The sequence below is a fragment of the Nannospalax galili genome, unplaced genomic scaffold (assembly GCF_000622305.1).
Source record: "Nannospalax galili isolate Female #2095 unplaced genomic scaffold, S.galili_v1.0 scaffold369, whole genome shotgun sequence".
Taxonomy (NCBI): domain Eukaryota; kingdom Metazoa; phylum Chordata; class Mammalia; order Rodentia; family Spalacidae; genus Nannospalax; species Nannospalax galili.
The window spans coordinates 1,090,021-1,108,391 of record NW_008360318.1 but is presented as its reverse complement, the minus strand read 5'-3'; the positions used below and the strand labels follow the sequence as shown (position 1 = coordinate 1,108,391).

The following is an 18,371-nucleotide window of genomic DNA, read 5'->3' as shown; positions in this document are numbered from 1 at the left end:
TCAGATGAGGATCAGATGCTCTCAGGCTTTCTCCTAAGGTCTGGATCTCTCCAGGAAAGATTGTGGCCTCAGGAATTTGGGGGTTGGACTGTCCTGGGAGCAGGGCCCAGGAAAGATGCTGTTCTAGGGCAGCTGGTGGCCGTGCCACCCAGACATGCAAAGGGAGATGTTTGCGGAAAGAGGCCCCATGGGCTCCCGGGGACTTCCCTGAGGAAGTGGGTTGGTGTGGATGCAAAGGATCAGGAAGAGGAAAGGTCAGCCCAGGTGTCTAAGATAGAGGCTGGTGGGTTGTGCAGCCCAGGGAAGCACAGGGAGTTGAGGGCGGGGCCAGGCCCAGAGGGCTCCTGGTGACCCCAGAAGGAAGTGGATTGTTTTGGATGCAAAGGATCAGGAAGCAGTGGTGGTTCCCCTGGTGTCTGGTGCACCAAGACAAGGAATCTGGCAGGTTCCAGGCTAGGAGGAGAGATGGGTGGGGGATATGGTAGGGTGAATGATGCTGGAGGAGTCAAGGCGTGGAGGGTGCGATTGACTTACACTGGGAGAGAGGCCTGCAGGTCCTGCAGGCCCAGGGAAGCAGATGGAGGTGATGCAAGCCTCCATACTTTTAGCAAATCAGGGTGGGGCAGAGATGAGGCTGAGGAAAGGACTGTGACTGAACATACTAAGGGCAGAAACTGAATAGGATTTGCTGACACATTTAATATGGAGTTGGTCATCCATTAGGAAAAGGAAGAGACAGGTTTCTTTGGGGGTAGAGGAGGATAATAAATTCTGAGGATAGCAATGCCAAGACAAAGGTTAGAAGATCAGAATAAGGCATCTTGTTTATTTATTTATTTATTTATTTATTTATTATTTATCATGTACGAGTGTTTTGCATGCATGTACCACATGTGTGTAATGCCCATGGAGGCATGTCAGATGCCCAGGAACTGGAGTTTCAGACAATTGTTAAGTGCTACGTGGGTTCCTGTGGACTGAACCCAGGTCCTCTGGAAGAGCAGCCAGTGCTTATCTCTCCAGCCATGCTGCCTGTTTTTGATGAGCCTGTGACAGCACAACATACCTGGTAGGAACTTCTACTTTTTTATCTGCAGGTCTGCCTTTGAGGTTTCTACTTTTCCACTGGATTGGGATCTGTGTCTATCTATGAGCATCAGAAGGGCTGTCCTAGCTCAGTAGAGTCTGAGGCAGGCCTTAAAAAAGTTTGAAGAAAATGAAACAATTGAGGGATTAGGAGCTCTCAATATTTTTGGACAGGTAGATAGGTAAGGAAAGGGCTATTGATAGATAATAAAGATGGCACCTGTGCTAGATAGCTTGGGAACCTCTATTAGATTTTCTCTATTAGCCTGGCCTGTGGGCACATCTTTGGAGCATTTTCTTCATTGTTGAGTGATGTATAAGGGCCCAGCCTACTGTCAGTGATGCCACCCCTGGGCAGGTGGTCCTGGGTTGTATAAGAAAGCAGGCTGAGCACAGGCCAGAGGAGCAAGCCAGTAAGCAGCAATCCTCCGTGGTCTCTGCTTCAGTTCCTGCCTTTGGGATCAGGCCATGAGTTCCTGCCCTGCTCTCAGTGATGGCCTGTCACTGGGAAGGGTAAGATGAAATAAACCCTTTCCTTCCCAAGTTGACGTTGGTCAGTGTTTTATCACAGCAGTAGAAAGCTAACTGGAACAGCATAGTTTCATCTTCGTCTGGGAGGAAGGCCTGGGGTGTCGCCCCCTACCCCTACCCCAAACCAGCAGGGCTTTCTTTCTTGCTGACTAGTTCAAACTAGTTCAGATAAGACTAAGGTCAGACCTGGACACCTGATCCTTTGAAGCCATAAATCTATCAGTCTTCTCTTCTTTGTTTAAGCTGACCAATTCAAAATCAGAGGAGGGGAAACCACTAAAGCCCTTGAAAACATAGGCCCTGGGGGTAGGGAGGGCACCTGGATCTTTGGTTTAGAATCCTCTCTCCCCTTGTGGAGCAATTTTCTCTGTGTGAATGTATGTATGTATGTATGTATGCGAATCTTCATCTTTGAATGCATGTTTGCTTGCTGTTGCTCTCTGCTGCCGTGAAATTTTTCCTGCCCTTTGACCTCTTTAATTGGCCGAGAATATGAACTCAGTCCCTAGATGGTGACTATCCTCAATCCCCGACCCATCCAGTCCTTCTTGTGGTTCCCACAAAACCCATTTTCTCCTGTGCCTAGAAAGCAAGGGACAAGCTCAAGTGCCAGTTTCTAAAGTGTCCTTCGTGAAGCTGGAGATAAAATACCCATCTTTGGGAGGAGGCTTTCCAGCCACAGCTCTCTGTGCTCTTTAAAGTTAGCCTCGATGGGAAGAGAACAGAGTGAAAGGTTAAACTTATTTTAGAAAGCAACAGGGAGGCAGTGAAAGATGGGATTAAGTTGAGAAATAAAAGCGAGAAAGTGGCTGAAAATGCCAGTCTGAGGAGGTGGCTGCAGGCTCTGGATTGCTGAGTGCCGGCAAGCGGGCAGAACCGCTGTGTTTTCATTTCCTGTTATGAGCCACTTATGAAAACCTGGGGTTCGGTATGTGCTCCAATCTTCTCTGTAGGCAGCCAGGGAGCAGGCGCCCAGGAGGTCCCGCTCATGACGAAGCAGAGCTGTGTAGCCGTGTGCCCAGTGCTCCCGCATGCTGCAGCACATGGAGCTGCTTCCAGAGAAAAAGCTACAAGTGGAGGACCAACACTTCTTTGGACATTTTTAGTTTCTTACACCAAACAGCCCTATTATTCATCTCCTGTTCCTTCATGAGAATAAGTGGCCTTTTGGGAATCTATTGAAGGCTTCCTAAGGCTAGCTGCTAGGAAGTAGAAACCATTTAATTGCTAAATCTCTTATCTATAGTTCAACTGATGATATTGTATGGGGCAGCTTTAAACATTTTAAACAATTTCATGTCCCTTTGCTTCCTGGGCTGCACAGTCTCCGGTGTCCTGGTGCCAGTACCTTTCCTGGGTAAGCCCAGTGCGCCCATCCCACCTTGACTCCCCCAGCCTCTTTCATCCTCCCAGCTCACCTGCCTTGTCTCTCCTCACAGCCTGGGTACTGGCCAATTTCTTGTTTTGGCACCCCAGACACCAGGGCTAACCTCTAGGTCCAGAGCCACCACTGCTTCCTGATCCTTTGCATCCAGACCAACCCAGTCCCTCCCTGCAGTCCCCAGGAGCCCTCTGGGCCTGGTACAACCTCACCTCCTTTTACTTCTTTGGGCTATACAGCCTCTGGTGTACTGGTGCCAGCACCTTTCCTAGGTAAGTCCAGCTTCACCCACCACACCTTGACTCCCCCAGCCTCATTCACCCTCCAAGCTCCCCTCCTAACCTGGGTACTGGTCCATTTCTTGTCCTGGAACAGCAGACTCCTGGACTGACCTCCAGGCCCAGAATCCCCACTGCTTCCTGATTCTTTGCATCCAGACCAACCCAGTTCCTCCCAGTAATCCCCAGGAGGCCTCGGGGCCTCTTCTCACCTCCACCTCCCTTTGCATCCCTGGGTGGCATGGCCACCAGCTGTCCTGGACCAGCATCTTTCCTGGGCCCTGCTCCCAGGCCAGCCAAGCCCCCAAATTCCTGAGGAGAGCATCTTTCCGGGAGGGATCCAGACCTTAGGAGAAAGCCTGAGAGCATCTGAGCCTCATCTCACTTGGGTCTCTGTGGGAACACCTGAAGACAAAAGCTATTAGGCCACTCCAATATAAGATCAAAAGCGAGAACCTGAAGCCTAGACCAACCAGCTTTTCATGCCCAACAAGTAAGCCACAAAGACACATAAAGCTCACAAAAAGAAGCAGATCTGAACTCAACAAAGGAAGCCTTGAGTCTCACACAAGAATCAGAAGCTATGAAAGAAATTCACATGTCAAAGTCACAGAGAAAAAATAATAATATGAAAAACCAAAATACTATATCCCTACCAAGTACCAATTCTCTAGAGGAGTACAATGAGAACCACCTAGAGATAACACAGGACATGGAACTCGAAAGAACAAGTATAAACATGATAGAAGAATTCAGTGAATTTGAAGAACACACAAAGAAATCAAAGAACTAAAGGAAGAGAGGGATAAACTTCTAAATAAATTCAGAAGAGTTAAAATAGTGAAGAATACTCAGGCTGAAATGAAGAAGGAAGTGAAACACTCAGTAAGCCAATTAGAAGCAACAGGAGAAAGCCTCACCAATAGGATGAATTAAATGGAAAACAGAGTATCAAGACTGGAAGATAAAGTGGACGAATTAGACCACTCAAGCAAAGATTATGAAAAATTTAAGAAAACACAAGAATGGAATATGCAGAATTGTGTGGTCTTTGCCCAAGCTTTATCTACATGGCACATGGTAATTAAAAGTTCCAGACTGGTGGAACTAACCTTCTTGGATGTTTAACAGCCATACTCTGAGGCCTATACTAATTTGGTTAGAGGGACATAAAGGACAGTTTTTGCTCCTTTCCCTCCTAGGTTGACTAAGTTCCAGGGGACTATGAGCATCTCTCAAAATGTCCTGTAACTGTGGTGAGTTACCTGTCCTTTTGATCAAGGAGGCCATGGAGACCCCACCAGATGGACTTGAACCAGTGTCTAGTCTACAAAGAGGAGGGTCAACACAGAGGAAACATTTCCTCCATGCTTCCAAGCAAGGCCAGCCATAGTTGAGTAGGACCTTTGACTTATCTTCGCATAGTCAGAACAGGTAAAAGAAAGGAGCCAGGGGCTCCTCCCAAGCCCATGTGACCCCTGAGGAACAGATCCTCAAATAACCTTAAGAGTAAAAATAAATTGGTTTATCTGGGCCAATTGTAGGGTCTTAAATACCCAAAAGGAAAATATAACAAAAAATTAATGGGGTCAACAAAATTTTTTAAGAGTCCATATGTATAGCTAAAGGCTACATATCAGGAAACAATGCCAAACAGGAGATACTTTCCTTTGAGTTGCTGGCCAGGGTGGCCCAAGAGACTCCGATAGTAACCCAGCATAGAACTGGGAAAATGAACAGCAGACCTCAATCTTATCTGAAGAAATGTTGTCAACTGATTGCTGCTAGATGAAGAACAGCTGATCTTCCTAAAACAGGGATCTCTAGATAGGCTGACTAGATTTAGCAGATGGACAAGCACTGGGGAATGCCTGGGGGTGCCTGGGGGTGCCAACAACACAATGGACAGTTAACAGGGATGACAGAGTATATGGGCTCCAGTTGGGGGGAGGAGGCTATGGGAGGGTGCCTTTTGGGAAGTGGGTATATAGATGAATAAGATTGTTTGGGATATTCTGTATGATATACACTAAAAAAAATTAAAAAATTTTTAAAAAGACTCATATTTGAGGAAGAAGCATAAAAATTTACTTCATGTTAATTAGTAGAGGTGATAAACATGAAGTAAATTTAAAAAATTTAACTCACTCTGGCCAAAGATCTTTGGCTAATCAAGTCAATGCTATTCCACCAATGTGCAGGTCTTGCCTACTGCTGACTTCTCAGTCAAGATCTAGCATGCTGTCGCCTGTACTATGGGGTTTTCTGTATGAAATAATATATTTTAAAATGAAATGGAGATCTTTTTTAAAGGTTAAAACCTCATTCAATTTTATGTCTTATAGGGTTTATACTGAGTTCAATATTGTATAATTGTATTAATTCAACTGTGAACACGAAACTTACAGCCACTTTTGAAAGAGATGTATCCTTGCTCTGAAAATTGTTACTGAATATGTTAAAGCTGTGATGAAATGCTTCTTCTAATCATGTGGTTATTAAATAAAAAAATATAAAAAATTTAAACAATTTGGACTTATCCAATGATCCTTGTAAGAGGAGCTATTGACTCTAGACCATTTCTTTTTTAAAAAAAGAAAATTATTTTAAGCTGGGTGTGGGGTGTATGCCTTTAATCCCAGTACTTGGGAGGCAGAGTTGGCCGTATCTCTGTGCATTTGAGGCCAGCCTGGTCTACAGAGTAAGCTCCAGGCCAGCCAGAGCTACATTGTGAGATGCTGTTTCGAAACAATTATTTCAATTTTATGTGTATGAGTGTTTTGTTTGAATGTATAAGTGTACTATGTGGATGCAGTGCCCACAAAGGCCAGAAGTGGGCATCTGATCCTCTGGAACTGGAGTCAACAGGAGGTTGTGAGCCACCATGTGGATGTGGGCAACTTAATCCTGGTTCTTTGCAAGAGCAGTCAGTGCTCTTAAGTGCTGAGCCATTTCTCCAGTGCTAGATCATTTCTTCAAGAATAAACTAAACTCTTATTCACTATTTCCACAAAATTTCACAAGGGGATCATGAAAGCATAAAGAATTCCTATTTTGCTGAACTCACTTAGTTCATTTCCTGGAAATGGAAAAGCATTTGCTCTTTCAGTCCATTGTTCCCTGGCTTTACCTCAGAGCTGCACAGACAGGGTTCACTCTTACATCTCTAAGTCCGTCTGTGTTTACCTGGGGTTTAAAATAAAGATTTAGAAACTTAAGCCAGGACACTATGTGGACATAAGACTTGCTAGATGTTCTAGGGTTAGAAAATATTTCCCAAGAGACTCTTCATAGGTAATCTAGGTTTTAGATTTGAAGGTCGGACTGAGGGAAGCCACATTCAGCTTATTATATTAAATGATATAGTACTAAACATAGACCATAAAATCAGAGGGAAGAGAAAAAATACCATCTTTAATTTTATTTTTTGAGACAGTGTCTCTCTCTATGTAGCCCTGGCTGGCCTGGAACTCAGGTTGGCTTCAAACTCACAGATAACTGCCTGCCTCTGCCTCACCAATGCTGGGATTAAAGATGTGTGCCACCATACTCAGCCCATCTTTGATTTTTAGAATTATAAATTACATAATCAGTCATGAGAACATATTAATAAAAAATAGTGTTCTATAGCCTAGTAAGTAATTTTCTTTTTCTTTTTCCTTCTAGTTGGATTTTACAATTCTGCTTCCACCCCTTCTGTACTGCTATGACAGAATATTATGGACTGGGTAATTCACAGTTGATAGAGATTGCACTAGCTCACGGCTATGGAGGCAGGAATACGAGCAGCATGCTGGGATCTGGCCAGCCCTATTGTGCTGCCTCATCCCATCGTGGAAGGCAGAAAAGCAAGGGAGAGGGGGCACAGTGAAAACACACCCTTAGGTGCAGATCCTTTTATAACTGTCATTGACCCATCAAGAGGGTAAAACCCTTATGACCTACAAACCTTTTGTCAGGTCCTAGATCTCACCTCCCAACACTGTTGTTCTGAGTATTAAGTCTCCAGCACATGCTTTATGGGAGATTCACTCTAACTGTAAAATGCATCTCTCTGTCATCTATCTCTATCTACTATCTATCTATCTATCTATCTATCTATCTATCTATCTATCATCTATCTATCATCTATCATCATCTATCTATCATCTATCTATCATCTATCACCTATCTTTCATCTATCTATCTATCTATCTTTCATCTATCTATCTATCTATCTATCTATCTATCTATCTATCTATCTATCTATCTATCTATCTATCTATCTATCTATCTATCTATCTATCTATCTATCTATCTATCTATCTATCTATCTATCTATCTATCTATCTATCTATCTATCTATCTATCTATCTATCGATTGATCTATCTATCTATATCTATGCATTGTACATTCTATATAGTGACATGGCTATTACACAGTTGTACTCATACAGTGGTCCTCTGTTACATTTGTTTTTCTTTTTCACTCAACACTATCATAGACATAGCTTCATGTTATTACCTAATCCTTGTAATTATAATTTAAAACGGCTTTATCACAGTCCATTTAAATGAAGTACTGTAATTTATACAGTTGTTATTTTACTGTCGGACATTTAAGCTTTTGAAGTTCCTGTCTGTGAAAAACCCATGTTATAATTAACATTTTTATGCATCTTTAAAAGCTTCAGCTTTCAAAGGAAGCCTCTAGTTCTACCATCTCCTTTCCAAATACTTTGCAGCATCTGTCTCTTCTGTGCTGTCTATAACTATTTTGTCTGTGAAATCCTAGCATCTGGTTTTATTTTTAGCTGCAGTACCATGTGTCAAGCCCAGTGCCTCTCTCTGTTCCTCCCTCCCCATTCACCTCTTTCAAGATTGTGATGCCACAGTTGATCTAGGTATGACTCCATGATTCTTGTAAGAAGAGATTTGTTCTCAGAGTGCTCTTGACCTTCCTCAATTGTGTGCAAAAATTTGGTATGTATGTTTTCTAGTGATATAACACAGGCTATGTATCAGATTCTCAAACATCCTGATGACCAAAAAAAGAATAAGAATCATTGACCAAGGCTCCTTTTAACATCATTTGTTTTGTGCCATGATGCTGGGGACTGAACTGTGGGCCTTGCATGTGCTACAAAAGCACTCTACTCCTGAGCCACACTCCAGCCCCTCAGCATCCTTTGTCTCTTTCCCTCTTCTGCTTATGGTCTGATTGTAACTTAACACTTCCCTCTCTTCATCCTCAGATTGCCAGCCTCCTTTGCCCTCTTGCGTTCCCTTCATTAATGCTCTTGAATTCATATCCGTGATGCCATTTTACCTTCTGCCTGCACACTGACTCCAGAGTCTCACAACCTTATTCTGCTGAAACTGTTCTTTTGAAGATGACTGGTCATCCGTACCCCAGTCCTTGCTTATTACCTTCTGTCTTCTCTTTAGCACACAGTATTGTTGCCTTGGGATAGCTTTTTCTTCCTAGTCATTTGAGGTACTGCCTCCTTCTGGACCTCTGGTTCCTTTGGTATCTTTTCTTTTACTGCCTGATGGAGGTCTTCCATGATTTCCTGTCATTGGGTATCCTGTATCCTCTTTGTTGATCTCATCCAGATTACAATATGGGCAGCTCTACCTCTTTTCTGAAACCTAGGTTTATATTTGTAGGTACTAGTCACGGGATACCCAAACATATGTCCAAGTCCCAGAAGAAACCCATTTTTTTTTCTTCATAAGCCCCTTGACTTGCAGATTTCCATGAAGAACACCGTCAGGCAGAGTGGGAGTCACCATACGCCTTGTTTCCTTCTCCGCCTTGCCATTGGCTGTGGCTTGTTGTCTTTCCACAAAGCCTCTTCCTCTTGCTGCCAGACTAGGTCAGCCTCTTGTGACCTAGTCTCAGGCCTGTTGCCGTGGGATTGCATCTCTTGCTTGCCTTTCACACTTCTTCGCTACCACCAATTGCTTTTGATAAATAGTTTTTGATACCCTCCCCTCCCAGATTTACTTCTCTAAAGCATATGGCTGTTGCTTCATGCTCTGGTCTTAATCCTTTAACACATTCCCTCAGGTATGAAATTACCTCAACACTCAGATCCACCTCAAATTCTGCCTCCCAAATCCTCTCCCAACGCTCTCCTGAATACATCCAGCTATTTGTAGCAACTCAAATAAGCTTGTGACGTTTATCATTTGAATATATAGGTAGATAAACACATATGTTTATGGGGATTTTTTTAAAGAACAAAACCCTTAGTACTGTGCTTATTCATCCAACTTGTTCTTTCCTCTAAAACTGATTTTCCCTGGAAGGTTTAGGGCTAATCAAAATTATTTCAAGCAGCCTGGTGTTGGAAGAAGTCTCTTCACCTTTAACACTTTTAGTTTGATCAGGAGCTCCATGGAAGACACAAAGGCTTTCTCCCAGCCCCTGCATGTCTCATGAGCTGATCAGAGTCTATGGGAGACAGCCTACTCAGAAGACGTGACTGAGGAGAGTTTAATAAAGGGTCAATTCACAAACATGTAGAAAAGGTTCTAAGAAGCCAACCACAAAGGGTAGGCACAGCAGTTTCCAAAATTCATCAAGAGGACTGTCTGAACAACACAGCACGTGGTGGGAACTGGGTCTGTCTGTGTCTGTAGAGGGACAAAGCAAGCCACAACCTGGAAAGTGTCAATCCAGGGGACCAAATCCTGTACGTTGCTTCTCCTGCTTGCTCTCTGACTGGTGCTTATCACTGGACAAACCCAGCCAATAGCTAAAATCAGGAGAACCTGGCTAGTGCAGGGTGACATGGAGAACATCTAGAACTTTACCACCTCTAATTCCTAGATATCTTTCTTCAGGACACAAGTTTGTTCTGACTGAAGCTGTATTATGAGCCAGTGGGAATTTCTGCTTCTGAAAGATTCAGAGGTGCAATTACTGAACCCAACACTTCTCCGTCCCCTTTCCCTGACACGCCCTCTACCTCTCACACTCTCTGCCATTCTTTTTCATGTTGCCATGCATTACAATAAAATTACTGGGCAGAACGTAAGCACCCATAGACCAAATTAAACGGCATGCTGCTTTAATGAACTGTATTACAGCTTAAAATTTATATTAGGTTGTACTACGTGAGCAATAAGAACCTTATAATGAGAAAGCTGGCTTAATTATGGAGGCAAATGCCACAGGAGTGGCTGATGTGTTTTCTTTAACAGAATGTGCAGAACTCCTCTCAATCCTCTTTGAGAAGACATTCTACTAACTTTGGTTAGACACCTGAGGTCTACAGGAGGAAGGGCCGTGATGGAAAGCATCAGTGGCCTGGTCCCTTCTCAGCGCTAGCTTACTTCTCCTCTTCTCATTCCTTGCTCTCAACTGCTGTCCTCATTCTGGCCCTCCTCCCAACCCCAGGCCCATCAGTTGGCACTGGAGGAGGTGAGAAGCTAGAATTTGGGGTGCTGTTGGCAAGAAACACTGAGGTGGCTCCTACCCAGTTGGGAAAGGTCATCAAAGTGAAAGTGTTGAGAACAAAGCAGGAAAGACAACCTTCCTGAGTCAGGCAGCCACAGGTCTACCCAAGTCAGGATGTGGTGCTGGGAACCCCATAAGGTTAAAGTTCTGGGGACATTTTGATGCTGGTGTTTTCCAACACAGCTCCAAGGGCAAAGCAAGCCCTTGTAGGTTGAATAAGGAGTCGTTCAAGGGCATAGGATCTACAGAATCTAAAGCAAATGGATGTCAAGAGGTTTCCCTTGAAACTTTAGTTTCCTGAAGTCACTCCTTTGCCTGATATATTGGGAAACTCTTCCCAGCGGCCCTCCTGTGTGTCATTTCTTGCTTCACTACTGCCATGTATGCAGACCCAGAACAGGGATAAGACCACTGAGCAGGTGGTGTTGGGGATGTTTGTACCCACAGGAAACATTCTTGGTGCCTTCTATATGCAGCACTGTGCGTGCAGGAGGGTGGAGTGGCTTTATCACTGGAGAATCTTAGGATTTAAATCAGTGACTGGCTCCTGTAAGTATCCGAAAGTAAACAAGTAATGCCTGAGTTTAGGCGGGACATAGGTAGACTTTTCTGAGATTAGAACATGGAAGAAGTCTCTAACTAGGGAGAGGCTGGCCTATCAAAAGACCATTTGTCTCACTCCTTTGGGCCTAACCCTTTTTTGTCCTTGACCATCCCTATCTCTGGTCTCAAGGATACATGGGTTTTAGCAATTGTCTTAAACTCCAACCCATACAAAAAAATTAAACCCACTTTTTATACTTTTCTCACATAACTGATTTGATCTAAAGAGGGCTCAGCTTTACCAATACAGTCCTGTAAAATGAGTGGTAAATGTACAAATTGTCTCTCTTACTTTGTGTCTATGTGGTTTTCCCACTGGTTTCAGCATATCTATATTTTGTTATCTGGGCATTTTCTTTCTGGACGTTATATCTGTTTATACCTTAGAACGTTTTGAATATTAAATGAGTGAAAACAAGTTGTTCCAGGGCAGATAGACTCACAATCCTGACCTTCATAAACACTTTAAAAAGATCCATTCATCACACCCAAACACACATCAGTAGTGTCCAAATCCCATGGGAACACAGATTACATATAGGAAATGATCCTTAACCTACCTACTGAAAATAGACATCCACTGTCTCTGAACCTGATTTCAACCTGGTTTTCTAGTCTTGAAATTCACCTTTTCATTGCCCCAGAGACCATTCATATGGCTTACCCTTGACTCTGATCTCTGGGAATGACACTAACACTTTTGTTCTGGTCACAGGAGCATAAGTAAACCACCTGCCTTAGCTCGGTGGAACGCGGTAGCGTGGCTCCCTGTCTTCCCATCCTTCTTGCCCAGTGATGGGAACTCTAATCCACTCCCTGCCTCACACTCCATCCTCATGTGGAAGGGGAAGGGGAAGCATTAGGAGGGTTCATCAAACCATAGGAGGTTAAGGGGCATAAATCCTATTCACTGGAAGAGGAATGAATAGGAATTCATTTTAAAACGATGGTTTCATGTAATATTTCAGCAATAAGGCTTGAAAGCTGACCCATAGTTTTAAGAAGCTTTTGTATCACCGTCCCCAAACCCAACACCATTTCCCTGAATAAGAACAAACATGGAAATAACTTACTGTAAACTGGATTTGGCAGCCACCCATGATATAGTCCAAGAAGGAATGCATTTTGTGGATCTGCATAGGAAAAGATGTGGATTAATAACAGCAAGATCTGTGTTCTTTGCAGACTGCAGGCCCAAGGTTTGGGGATAGGCTGCTAAGCCAGAGGAAGGAGTAGAAAGAGATCTGAGAGGCAGGGGGCGTTGTCGATTGTGTTGCATTAACAGAGAGAAATAAAGCAACACTGATACAGACCGGCCTGAGAGGGCTGCATATACCCATGCCTGTTCCCCTTGATTTTGGTTTGTGGATTGTTCTAATCTACTTCTGCCTTTGGGGTGAGACCAGAACCATATTTCCAAGGGTTGTTACTGTTTTAGAGTAAGTGACAGGTCACACTTAGTCTTTCTTTTCTCTAGAGCGTCCCTGTGCACAGAGCAGCCTGACCTTGACCTGAACTTTCCTGTCTTTAAGGCAGAAATGTCCCTGGGAAATAGATGGTGGCATTGGGCTAGCACAGCTCTTAGGCCACCCACAATTAATTGTATTTCACCTCACTGGCCCAACATTACATTGATTTTTCTGATTTTTGTTTTAGAGAAAGTCATTTCCTTGTGACAGCACTTTCCCTTTGATCACACGGTTCCTTCTCCCAGACAACCTTAACTTCATTCTCCTGGAAGAGAGGGCTACACGCATACCTTGCACAGATTCAGAATCACCATGCCTGAGTTCTTATAGTTCTTCTTCTTAGCTTTGTACTTGGGGTTGATGCATTCCCACTGCACCTGCGGCAAGAAGGGTCAGAGCATGAGAGCCTGTTGGAGAAGTTGAGCCATTTAGTGAGGTCAAGCCTGTCCCTGCTGCTGCACACACGGAACAGGAGGGCTGGCAGGCGGTCTCTAGGGGGTAACCTTGCAACCAGGAGAACAGTAATGAGGAGAGATGAAAGCGATGAACAGACTGCCTGGTGTATATTCTTATTCCCTCATTACCCAGCTGTGTAACTTTAGGCAGATTGCTGGTTCCTGCTCCTTGGATTCCTCTTCTCTAAAATCAGGCTTATAATGATATGTATTTCAAGGGCTTATTGTGATAATTAAATGATTAGTCAATGAGATAAATTTAGATCAGTGCCTGGTGCATAGGAATGCATACTATCCCTAGGGTCACCGTAGGCAGCAGAGTGAAGTGATCTGCAAACATGTACTGAGCGATGCCCAAATGCTAAGTTTCAGGATTTGGGAATGGCGTAAAAGATAGCCAAGCCTCAGGTAGAGGTGCGGCTTCTTCCCCACTTCCCCACACTGGGATCTCATCTGACTTGCCTGTATGAGGGACTTGTGCGGGCTGTTACCATTGCTGTGAGTTCATACGAGTAAACCACCCAGCTGTCTGAAAAACACTACCTGCGGACCTGCGGAACTACTGGCAACCGAGGACTGCTAGGAGTGGGACAGAGCCAGTCTTGTTTAAGGTTGAAACTCGGTGGGTTGGCCAGGCTCCAGTGGATGGACCCACACCAAAGGGCATTTGGGGACATGAATTTGACTTTATATAAAAGAGTACATGAAATTGGGTGAGGAGTCGTGATGGGAGGGGTGCAGATAGATAGGGAAGGGATTCTAAATATGATAAAATGTATTGTTCGAAATTTTTAAAAAATTAAAAAGGATAGAAAACCCAAGGGACACTGAGTGTTGGCTACAGCAAATTAGTAAGGCTATTCATGAGTTCATACAGAATGTTGCTGTGAACTGAAATATTAAATTGATTTATTTGTGTCACAATAAATGTCCAGAAGGCTCTTTTTGAAGGATAGGCTCAGAGCTCGGGGGAGGGATAAGAACAGAGGAATTGGCTGGAAGCTACACAGAACAGTTTGCAGCTTTTCCAGCCTGTGGAAGATTTCACGGGACAAAATGAATTGTGAGTTCAACATCAATGAACATTACTACCCCTGATCTTGAGGGGCTGAACCTTGAGCTTTCCTCAGGGAGACAAAATTTTACTCCAGACCATCCAAAGTGTCTGAAGATGAAGCAGTTTCTGAAGTAGACTATGAATAAGATAGATGGACACTTGAATGGCCTCTAATGATCCCTAGTTTCCATGCCTACACATTACTCCTGTGACTTGTTTTGGCCAATGGGACATTAACAAATGAGGTAAGTGCAGAAGCTGGAAAAACACCTGTGTTTTGGCGTTGTCTTCTTCTTCTGAGTTTTATTTTGCCAGGTGAAAAAGTTTATGTCGAGGATAAAAAGAGTACATGGAGAGACACCCCATCCACGCTGCCAGGGTACAAATGCATGAGAGTTTAGTTGGACCATGAGGAACAGAGAGAGTTATCCTAGGTAAATTAGACAAAATTGCTAACCAAGAAAATGGGAAGTAATAACTGGTGTTTTCAGCCAGGAAGTTAGCAAGTAATTTGTTACTCAGCAACAGATAGCACGGTAGCTTCACATCCCCAGGTGGCCCAAGCAGGCATTAGAGTCACTGGTGCCTCTGAGACTTACACTACATCAGTCTTGCTTCAAATTCTGCTCTGTTGATCACAATGCCTCCCTCTAGGAGGGTCCTAGAGGGGGGTCTCCTATTGGGACTTGCAAAATTTCCCTTTGATCATCACACACTAAGGATGCTTATGAGGCGGACTCAAGAATTAATCAAGATTATTTAAGAAATTGCCTTGGACCCTCAGCACCATGACCTGTGTGGGGAACAGGATCTTGAATGACAGGGTTCTTCTTTTTGCCTCTGATTCGGCACTCTGAGCTCCTCAGTTCCAAGCCTGATACCTCCCAAAACACATTTTCAGGTAAGCAACTCTGTGCGGCAGTTTCTCCAAAACCTGAATTAGGTTTTCTCTAATTTTCTTCACAAACTGGTCCTTCCTGTCATAAAACTTCCTAATCTCAGGATCCCTGTATCTTTTTAAAATTTTACATATAATTTAAGTTTTATGTGTATGGGTGTTTTGCCTGCATGTATGTAAGTACACCTCGTGCATGCATTGCCCTGCAGAGGCCAGAAAAGGTGTCAGAGCCCCTGGAACTGGAATTCTGGACAGATGTTAGCTACCATGTGGGTGCTGGGAATCAAACCCAAGTCCTCTGGAAGTATAGATGTTCTTAACCACTGAGCCATCTCTCCAGCCCCACCCCCCTTTTATAAAATCATGTATCCTTATATCATCCTTTTCCTCTCTCCCTTTCTCCAATCCCTCAACACATCTCACAGCTTCTTATTTCTAAAGTGTCTTAAATCTCACTACTTTTGTTTATCTCCAGTACTATTTCATTATTATTTTCACATCCTGTCCCACTGAGAGCTCCCTAACAGATCTCCCTGACTCCCTCCCTCTCCCTCTTCTCTCTATGCTTATACAGCTCTCTCTCTCTCTCTCTCTCTCTCTCTCTCTCTCTCTCTCTCTCTCCATCTTTCTCTCTCTCTCTCTGCATATGCATATGTATATGAAGGCCAGAGGTCAACCTCAGGAACCGTCAACCTTGTCTTTGAAACAGGGTCTTTCATAGTCCTGGAGCTCTCTAAGTAATAGGCTAGACTAGCTGACCAGTGTGCCCCAGCAACCCTCCTGTTCCAACCTCCCCAGTGCTGGACTATGCTCCCATGCCTGGCTTTCTTACATAGATTCTAGAGATTGAACTCAAGTCCTCATGCTTATACAGCAAGTATTTTACTGACTGAGCTACCTCCCCAGCCTTCTAAAGCAACCAGTTTTACCCTTTGTAGTATTGCCTAATGAAATTGTCTGTGATGGTGTGAATACACTGTATCCAAATCATCTGGTATAACAGTAGCCACATGTGGCTACTGAGCACATGGAAAGTGGCTAATGTGACTGATGGATAGATTTAATTATTTTCTTTAATTAATTAATTAATTTTTGGGGGTCTTTTTGAGACAGGGTCTCCCTGTAGCCCCAGCTGGCCTGGAACTCACTATGTAGACCAGGCTGACCTCGATCTCACAGAGATCCACCTGCCTTTGCCTCCCAAGTGCTGGGACTAAAAGCATGTGCCACCATGTCCGGCTTATTTTCTTTAATTTAATTTAAATTAGTTAAAACATAAGAAGCCACATGGGGTTGGTAGCTACTGTATTGGAGGGCACATTTTGAGTATGTCATCACGTTTAGAGGATTCTATTACAGTCTGCTTTTCCTGGCCTCTGCCCTGACTTTGACCACCTTCCAGGCAAGGTCACCTCACTCTGAGTCAGCTATACTGGCCTATTCCCAAATGCTCAAGCACACCAAGCTCTTTCCTGCCTCAATAGTTTGCAATGCTCTTCCCACTGGTTGAGATGCTCTTCTCTCACTTATTACCTGATTGGCTTCTTTCCATCCTTAAATGGCCTCAAGCTAAATGTTAGCTTTTCAGATAATCTCTTGTAAAATACTTTGGTAATAAACTTATTCTGTCTTTAAATAAAAATTTAAAGTTATATTTATTAGAGTACATATGTGTGGATGGGTGCATACATGTTCTATCGTGCTCCATGTACTCATGTGGAGGTCAGAGGACAACTTACTGGAGTTGGTTCCCTCCTTCTACCATCTGAGACCTGGGGATCGAATTCAGGTCATCAGGCTCAGCAGCTCATCAAGGCTTGGAGGCTCACCAGTTCCATTTTTTAAAATAACATTTATCCAAAGTTATTATTGCATTTAAATTTTGTGTTTATTTGATTCATATTTAGATTTGACTTTGACTTCCATCAGTCTGTAAGCTTCAGAGAGCAGAGACAGTGTTGGCATGATAGGGACAGCACGCCTAGAGCCAGGCACAGCAAATATTGTAGGTTCAATAAAGAAGATAATTGCTCCCACTCTGTGAATGTGTCAACACAGGGCTGGTGGTAGAACTACATTTTTCTGATATTTCACTGATACACAAAAATATAATAGCATGTGGTTCATGTCCTTAGTAGAACTTAAAGATTTATCTCTGTCTGAAAGCATCTAGCTTTGGTGGTTTTCAATCATGATAGATGCTATAATCTTACTTTTAATTCTTTCTTAGGAACCTCAAGATGAAATGTTTCTCATATTTATTGATTTGGCTATTTATGTTTATAGAACTAAACATGACAAAACTTTTATAAGACACTTTAGAATTCCAGCAGGTGGTATTGATAAGCTGTCATTGACTTATTAGCATGATAGAGACTGGTTCTGGACATTTAATACAGCAGCAATTTCTCTTTATTCTTATCTAGAGAGTGACTGAGCACAAGTTAGTGTTGATTTTAATGGTAATGCAGCCTTTCCTGCATAGCTAAAGGAAATTAGACATTTTCTCCTTAATCCCTCTATTTTACCAAAGGAAAACTACCATTCATGGGAAATGTCTTGACCAAAGTTATAGAATGGCTTTGAGTTGGGCTTGGGAAGCAACTTCTATTGTCTTTTCTTTTCTTTTCTCCTCTTTTCTTTTCTTCTCCTCTCTCTCTCTCTCTCTCTCTCTCTCTCTCTCTCTCTCTCTCCCTGCTTCCCTTCCTTTCTGAGCTAATCTCATTAAGTAACCCTGGGTGGCCTTAAAACTACCTACGTAGACCAGGCTGGCCTTGAACTCACAATGCTGGGATTTGAGTCATATACTACCATGCTCAACTTCTCTCAGTTTATCAGACTCAATCATATACTGAAGTTTTGTTTCTAACTGTTCCATTTGTAGCTGAAGATGCTTCAAGTGGACACCTGGGGGCAATACCACAGATGGTTCTCCACTTACCTGTTTCCCTTCCATTGCGCCTCGCATCTCCTTGAACGTCGAAGTGAATTCTCCTATAAAGTCATGCTTGCCATTGGAGTCCCAGTCCCACACTATGCACTGAAAAAGAAAAGAGTGATCTTTATTTTCCTCCTTTAAATTAAGACTATTATCATTGCAGCTGTAGGCAGTGTGAACTAGAAGAAAGAATATGTGAAAGATGTTTTGTCTGGAGCAAAAGATTGA

At 43.3% G+C, this 18,371-nt stretch overlaps 1 protein-coding gene across 6 annotated transcripts in view; it reads right to left on the bottom strand.

Moving 5' to 3' along the window:
- The window catches only part of Cpne4 (copine 4), a 592,536-nt gene that overhangs the window by 52,700 nt on the left and 521,465 nt on the right, over window positions 1–18,371 (bottom strand). For all 6 annotated transcript variants that reach the window (XM_008825090.2, XM_008825091.3, XM_029559677.1 and 3 more), the window contains 3 exons: window positions 18,147–18,245; window positions 13,086–13,172; window positions 12,400–12,459 (listed from right to left, as the gene is read on the bottom strand). In XM_008825090.2, the coding sequence (XP_008823312.1) occupies window positions 12,400–12,459; window positions 13,086–13,172; window positions 18,147–18,245 (246 nt within the window). The remainder of the gene's footprint in view (window positions 1–12,399; window positions 12,460–13,085; window positions 13,173–18,146; window positions 18,246–18,371) is intronic.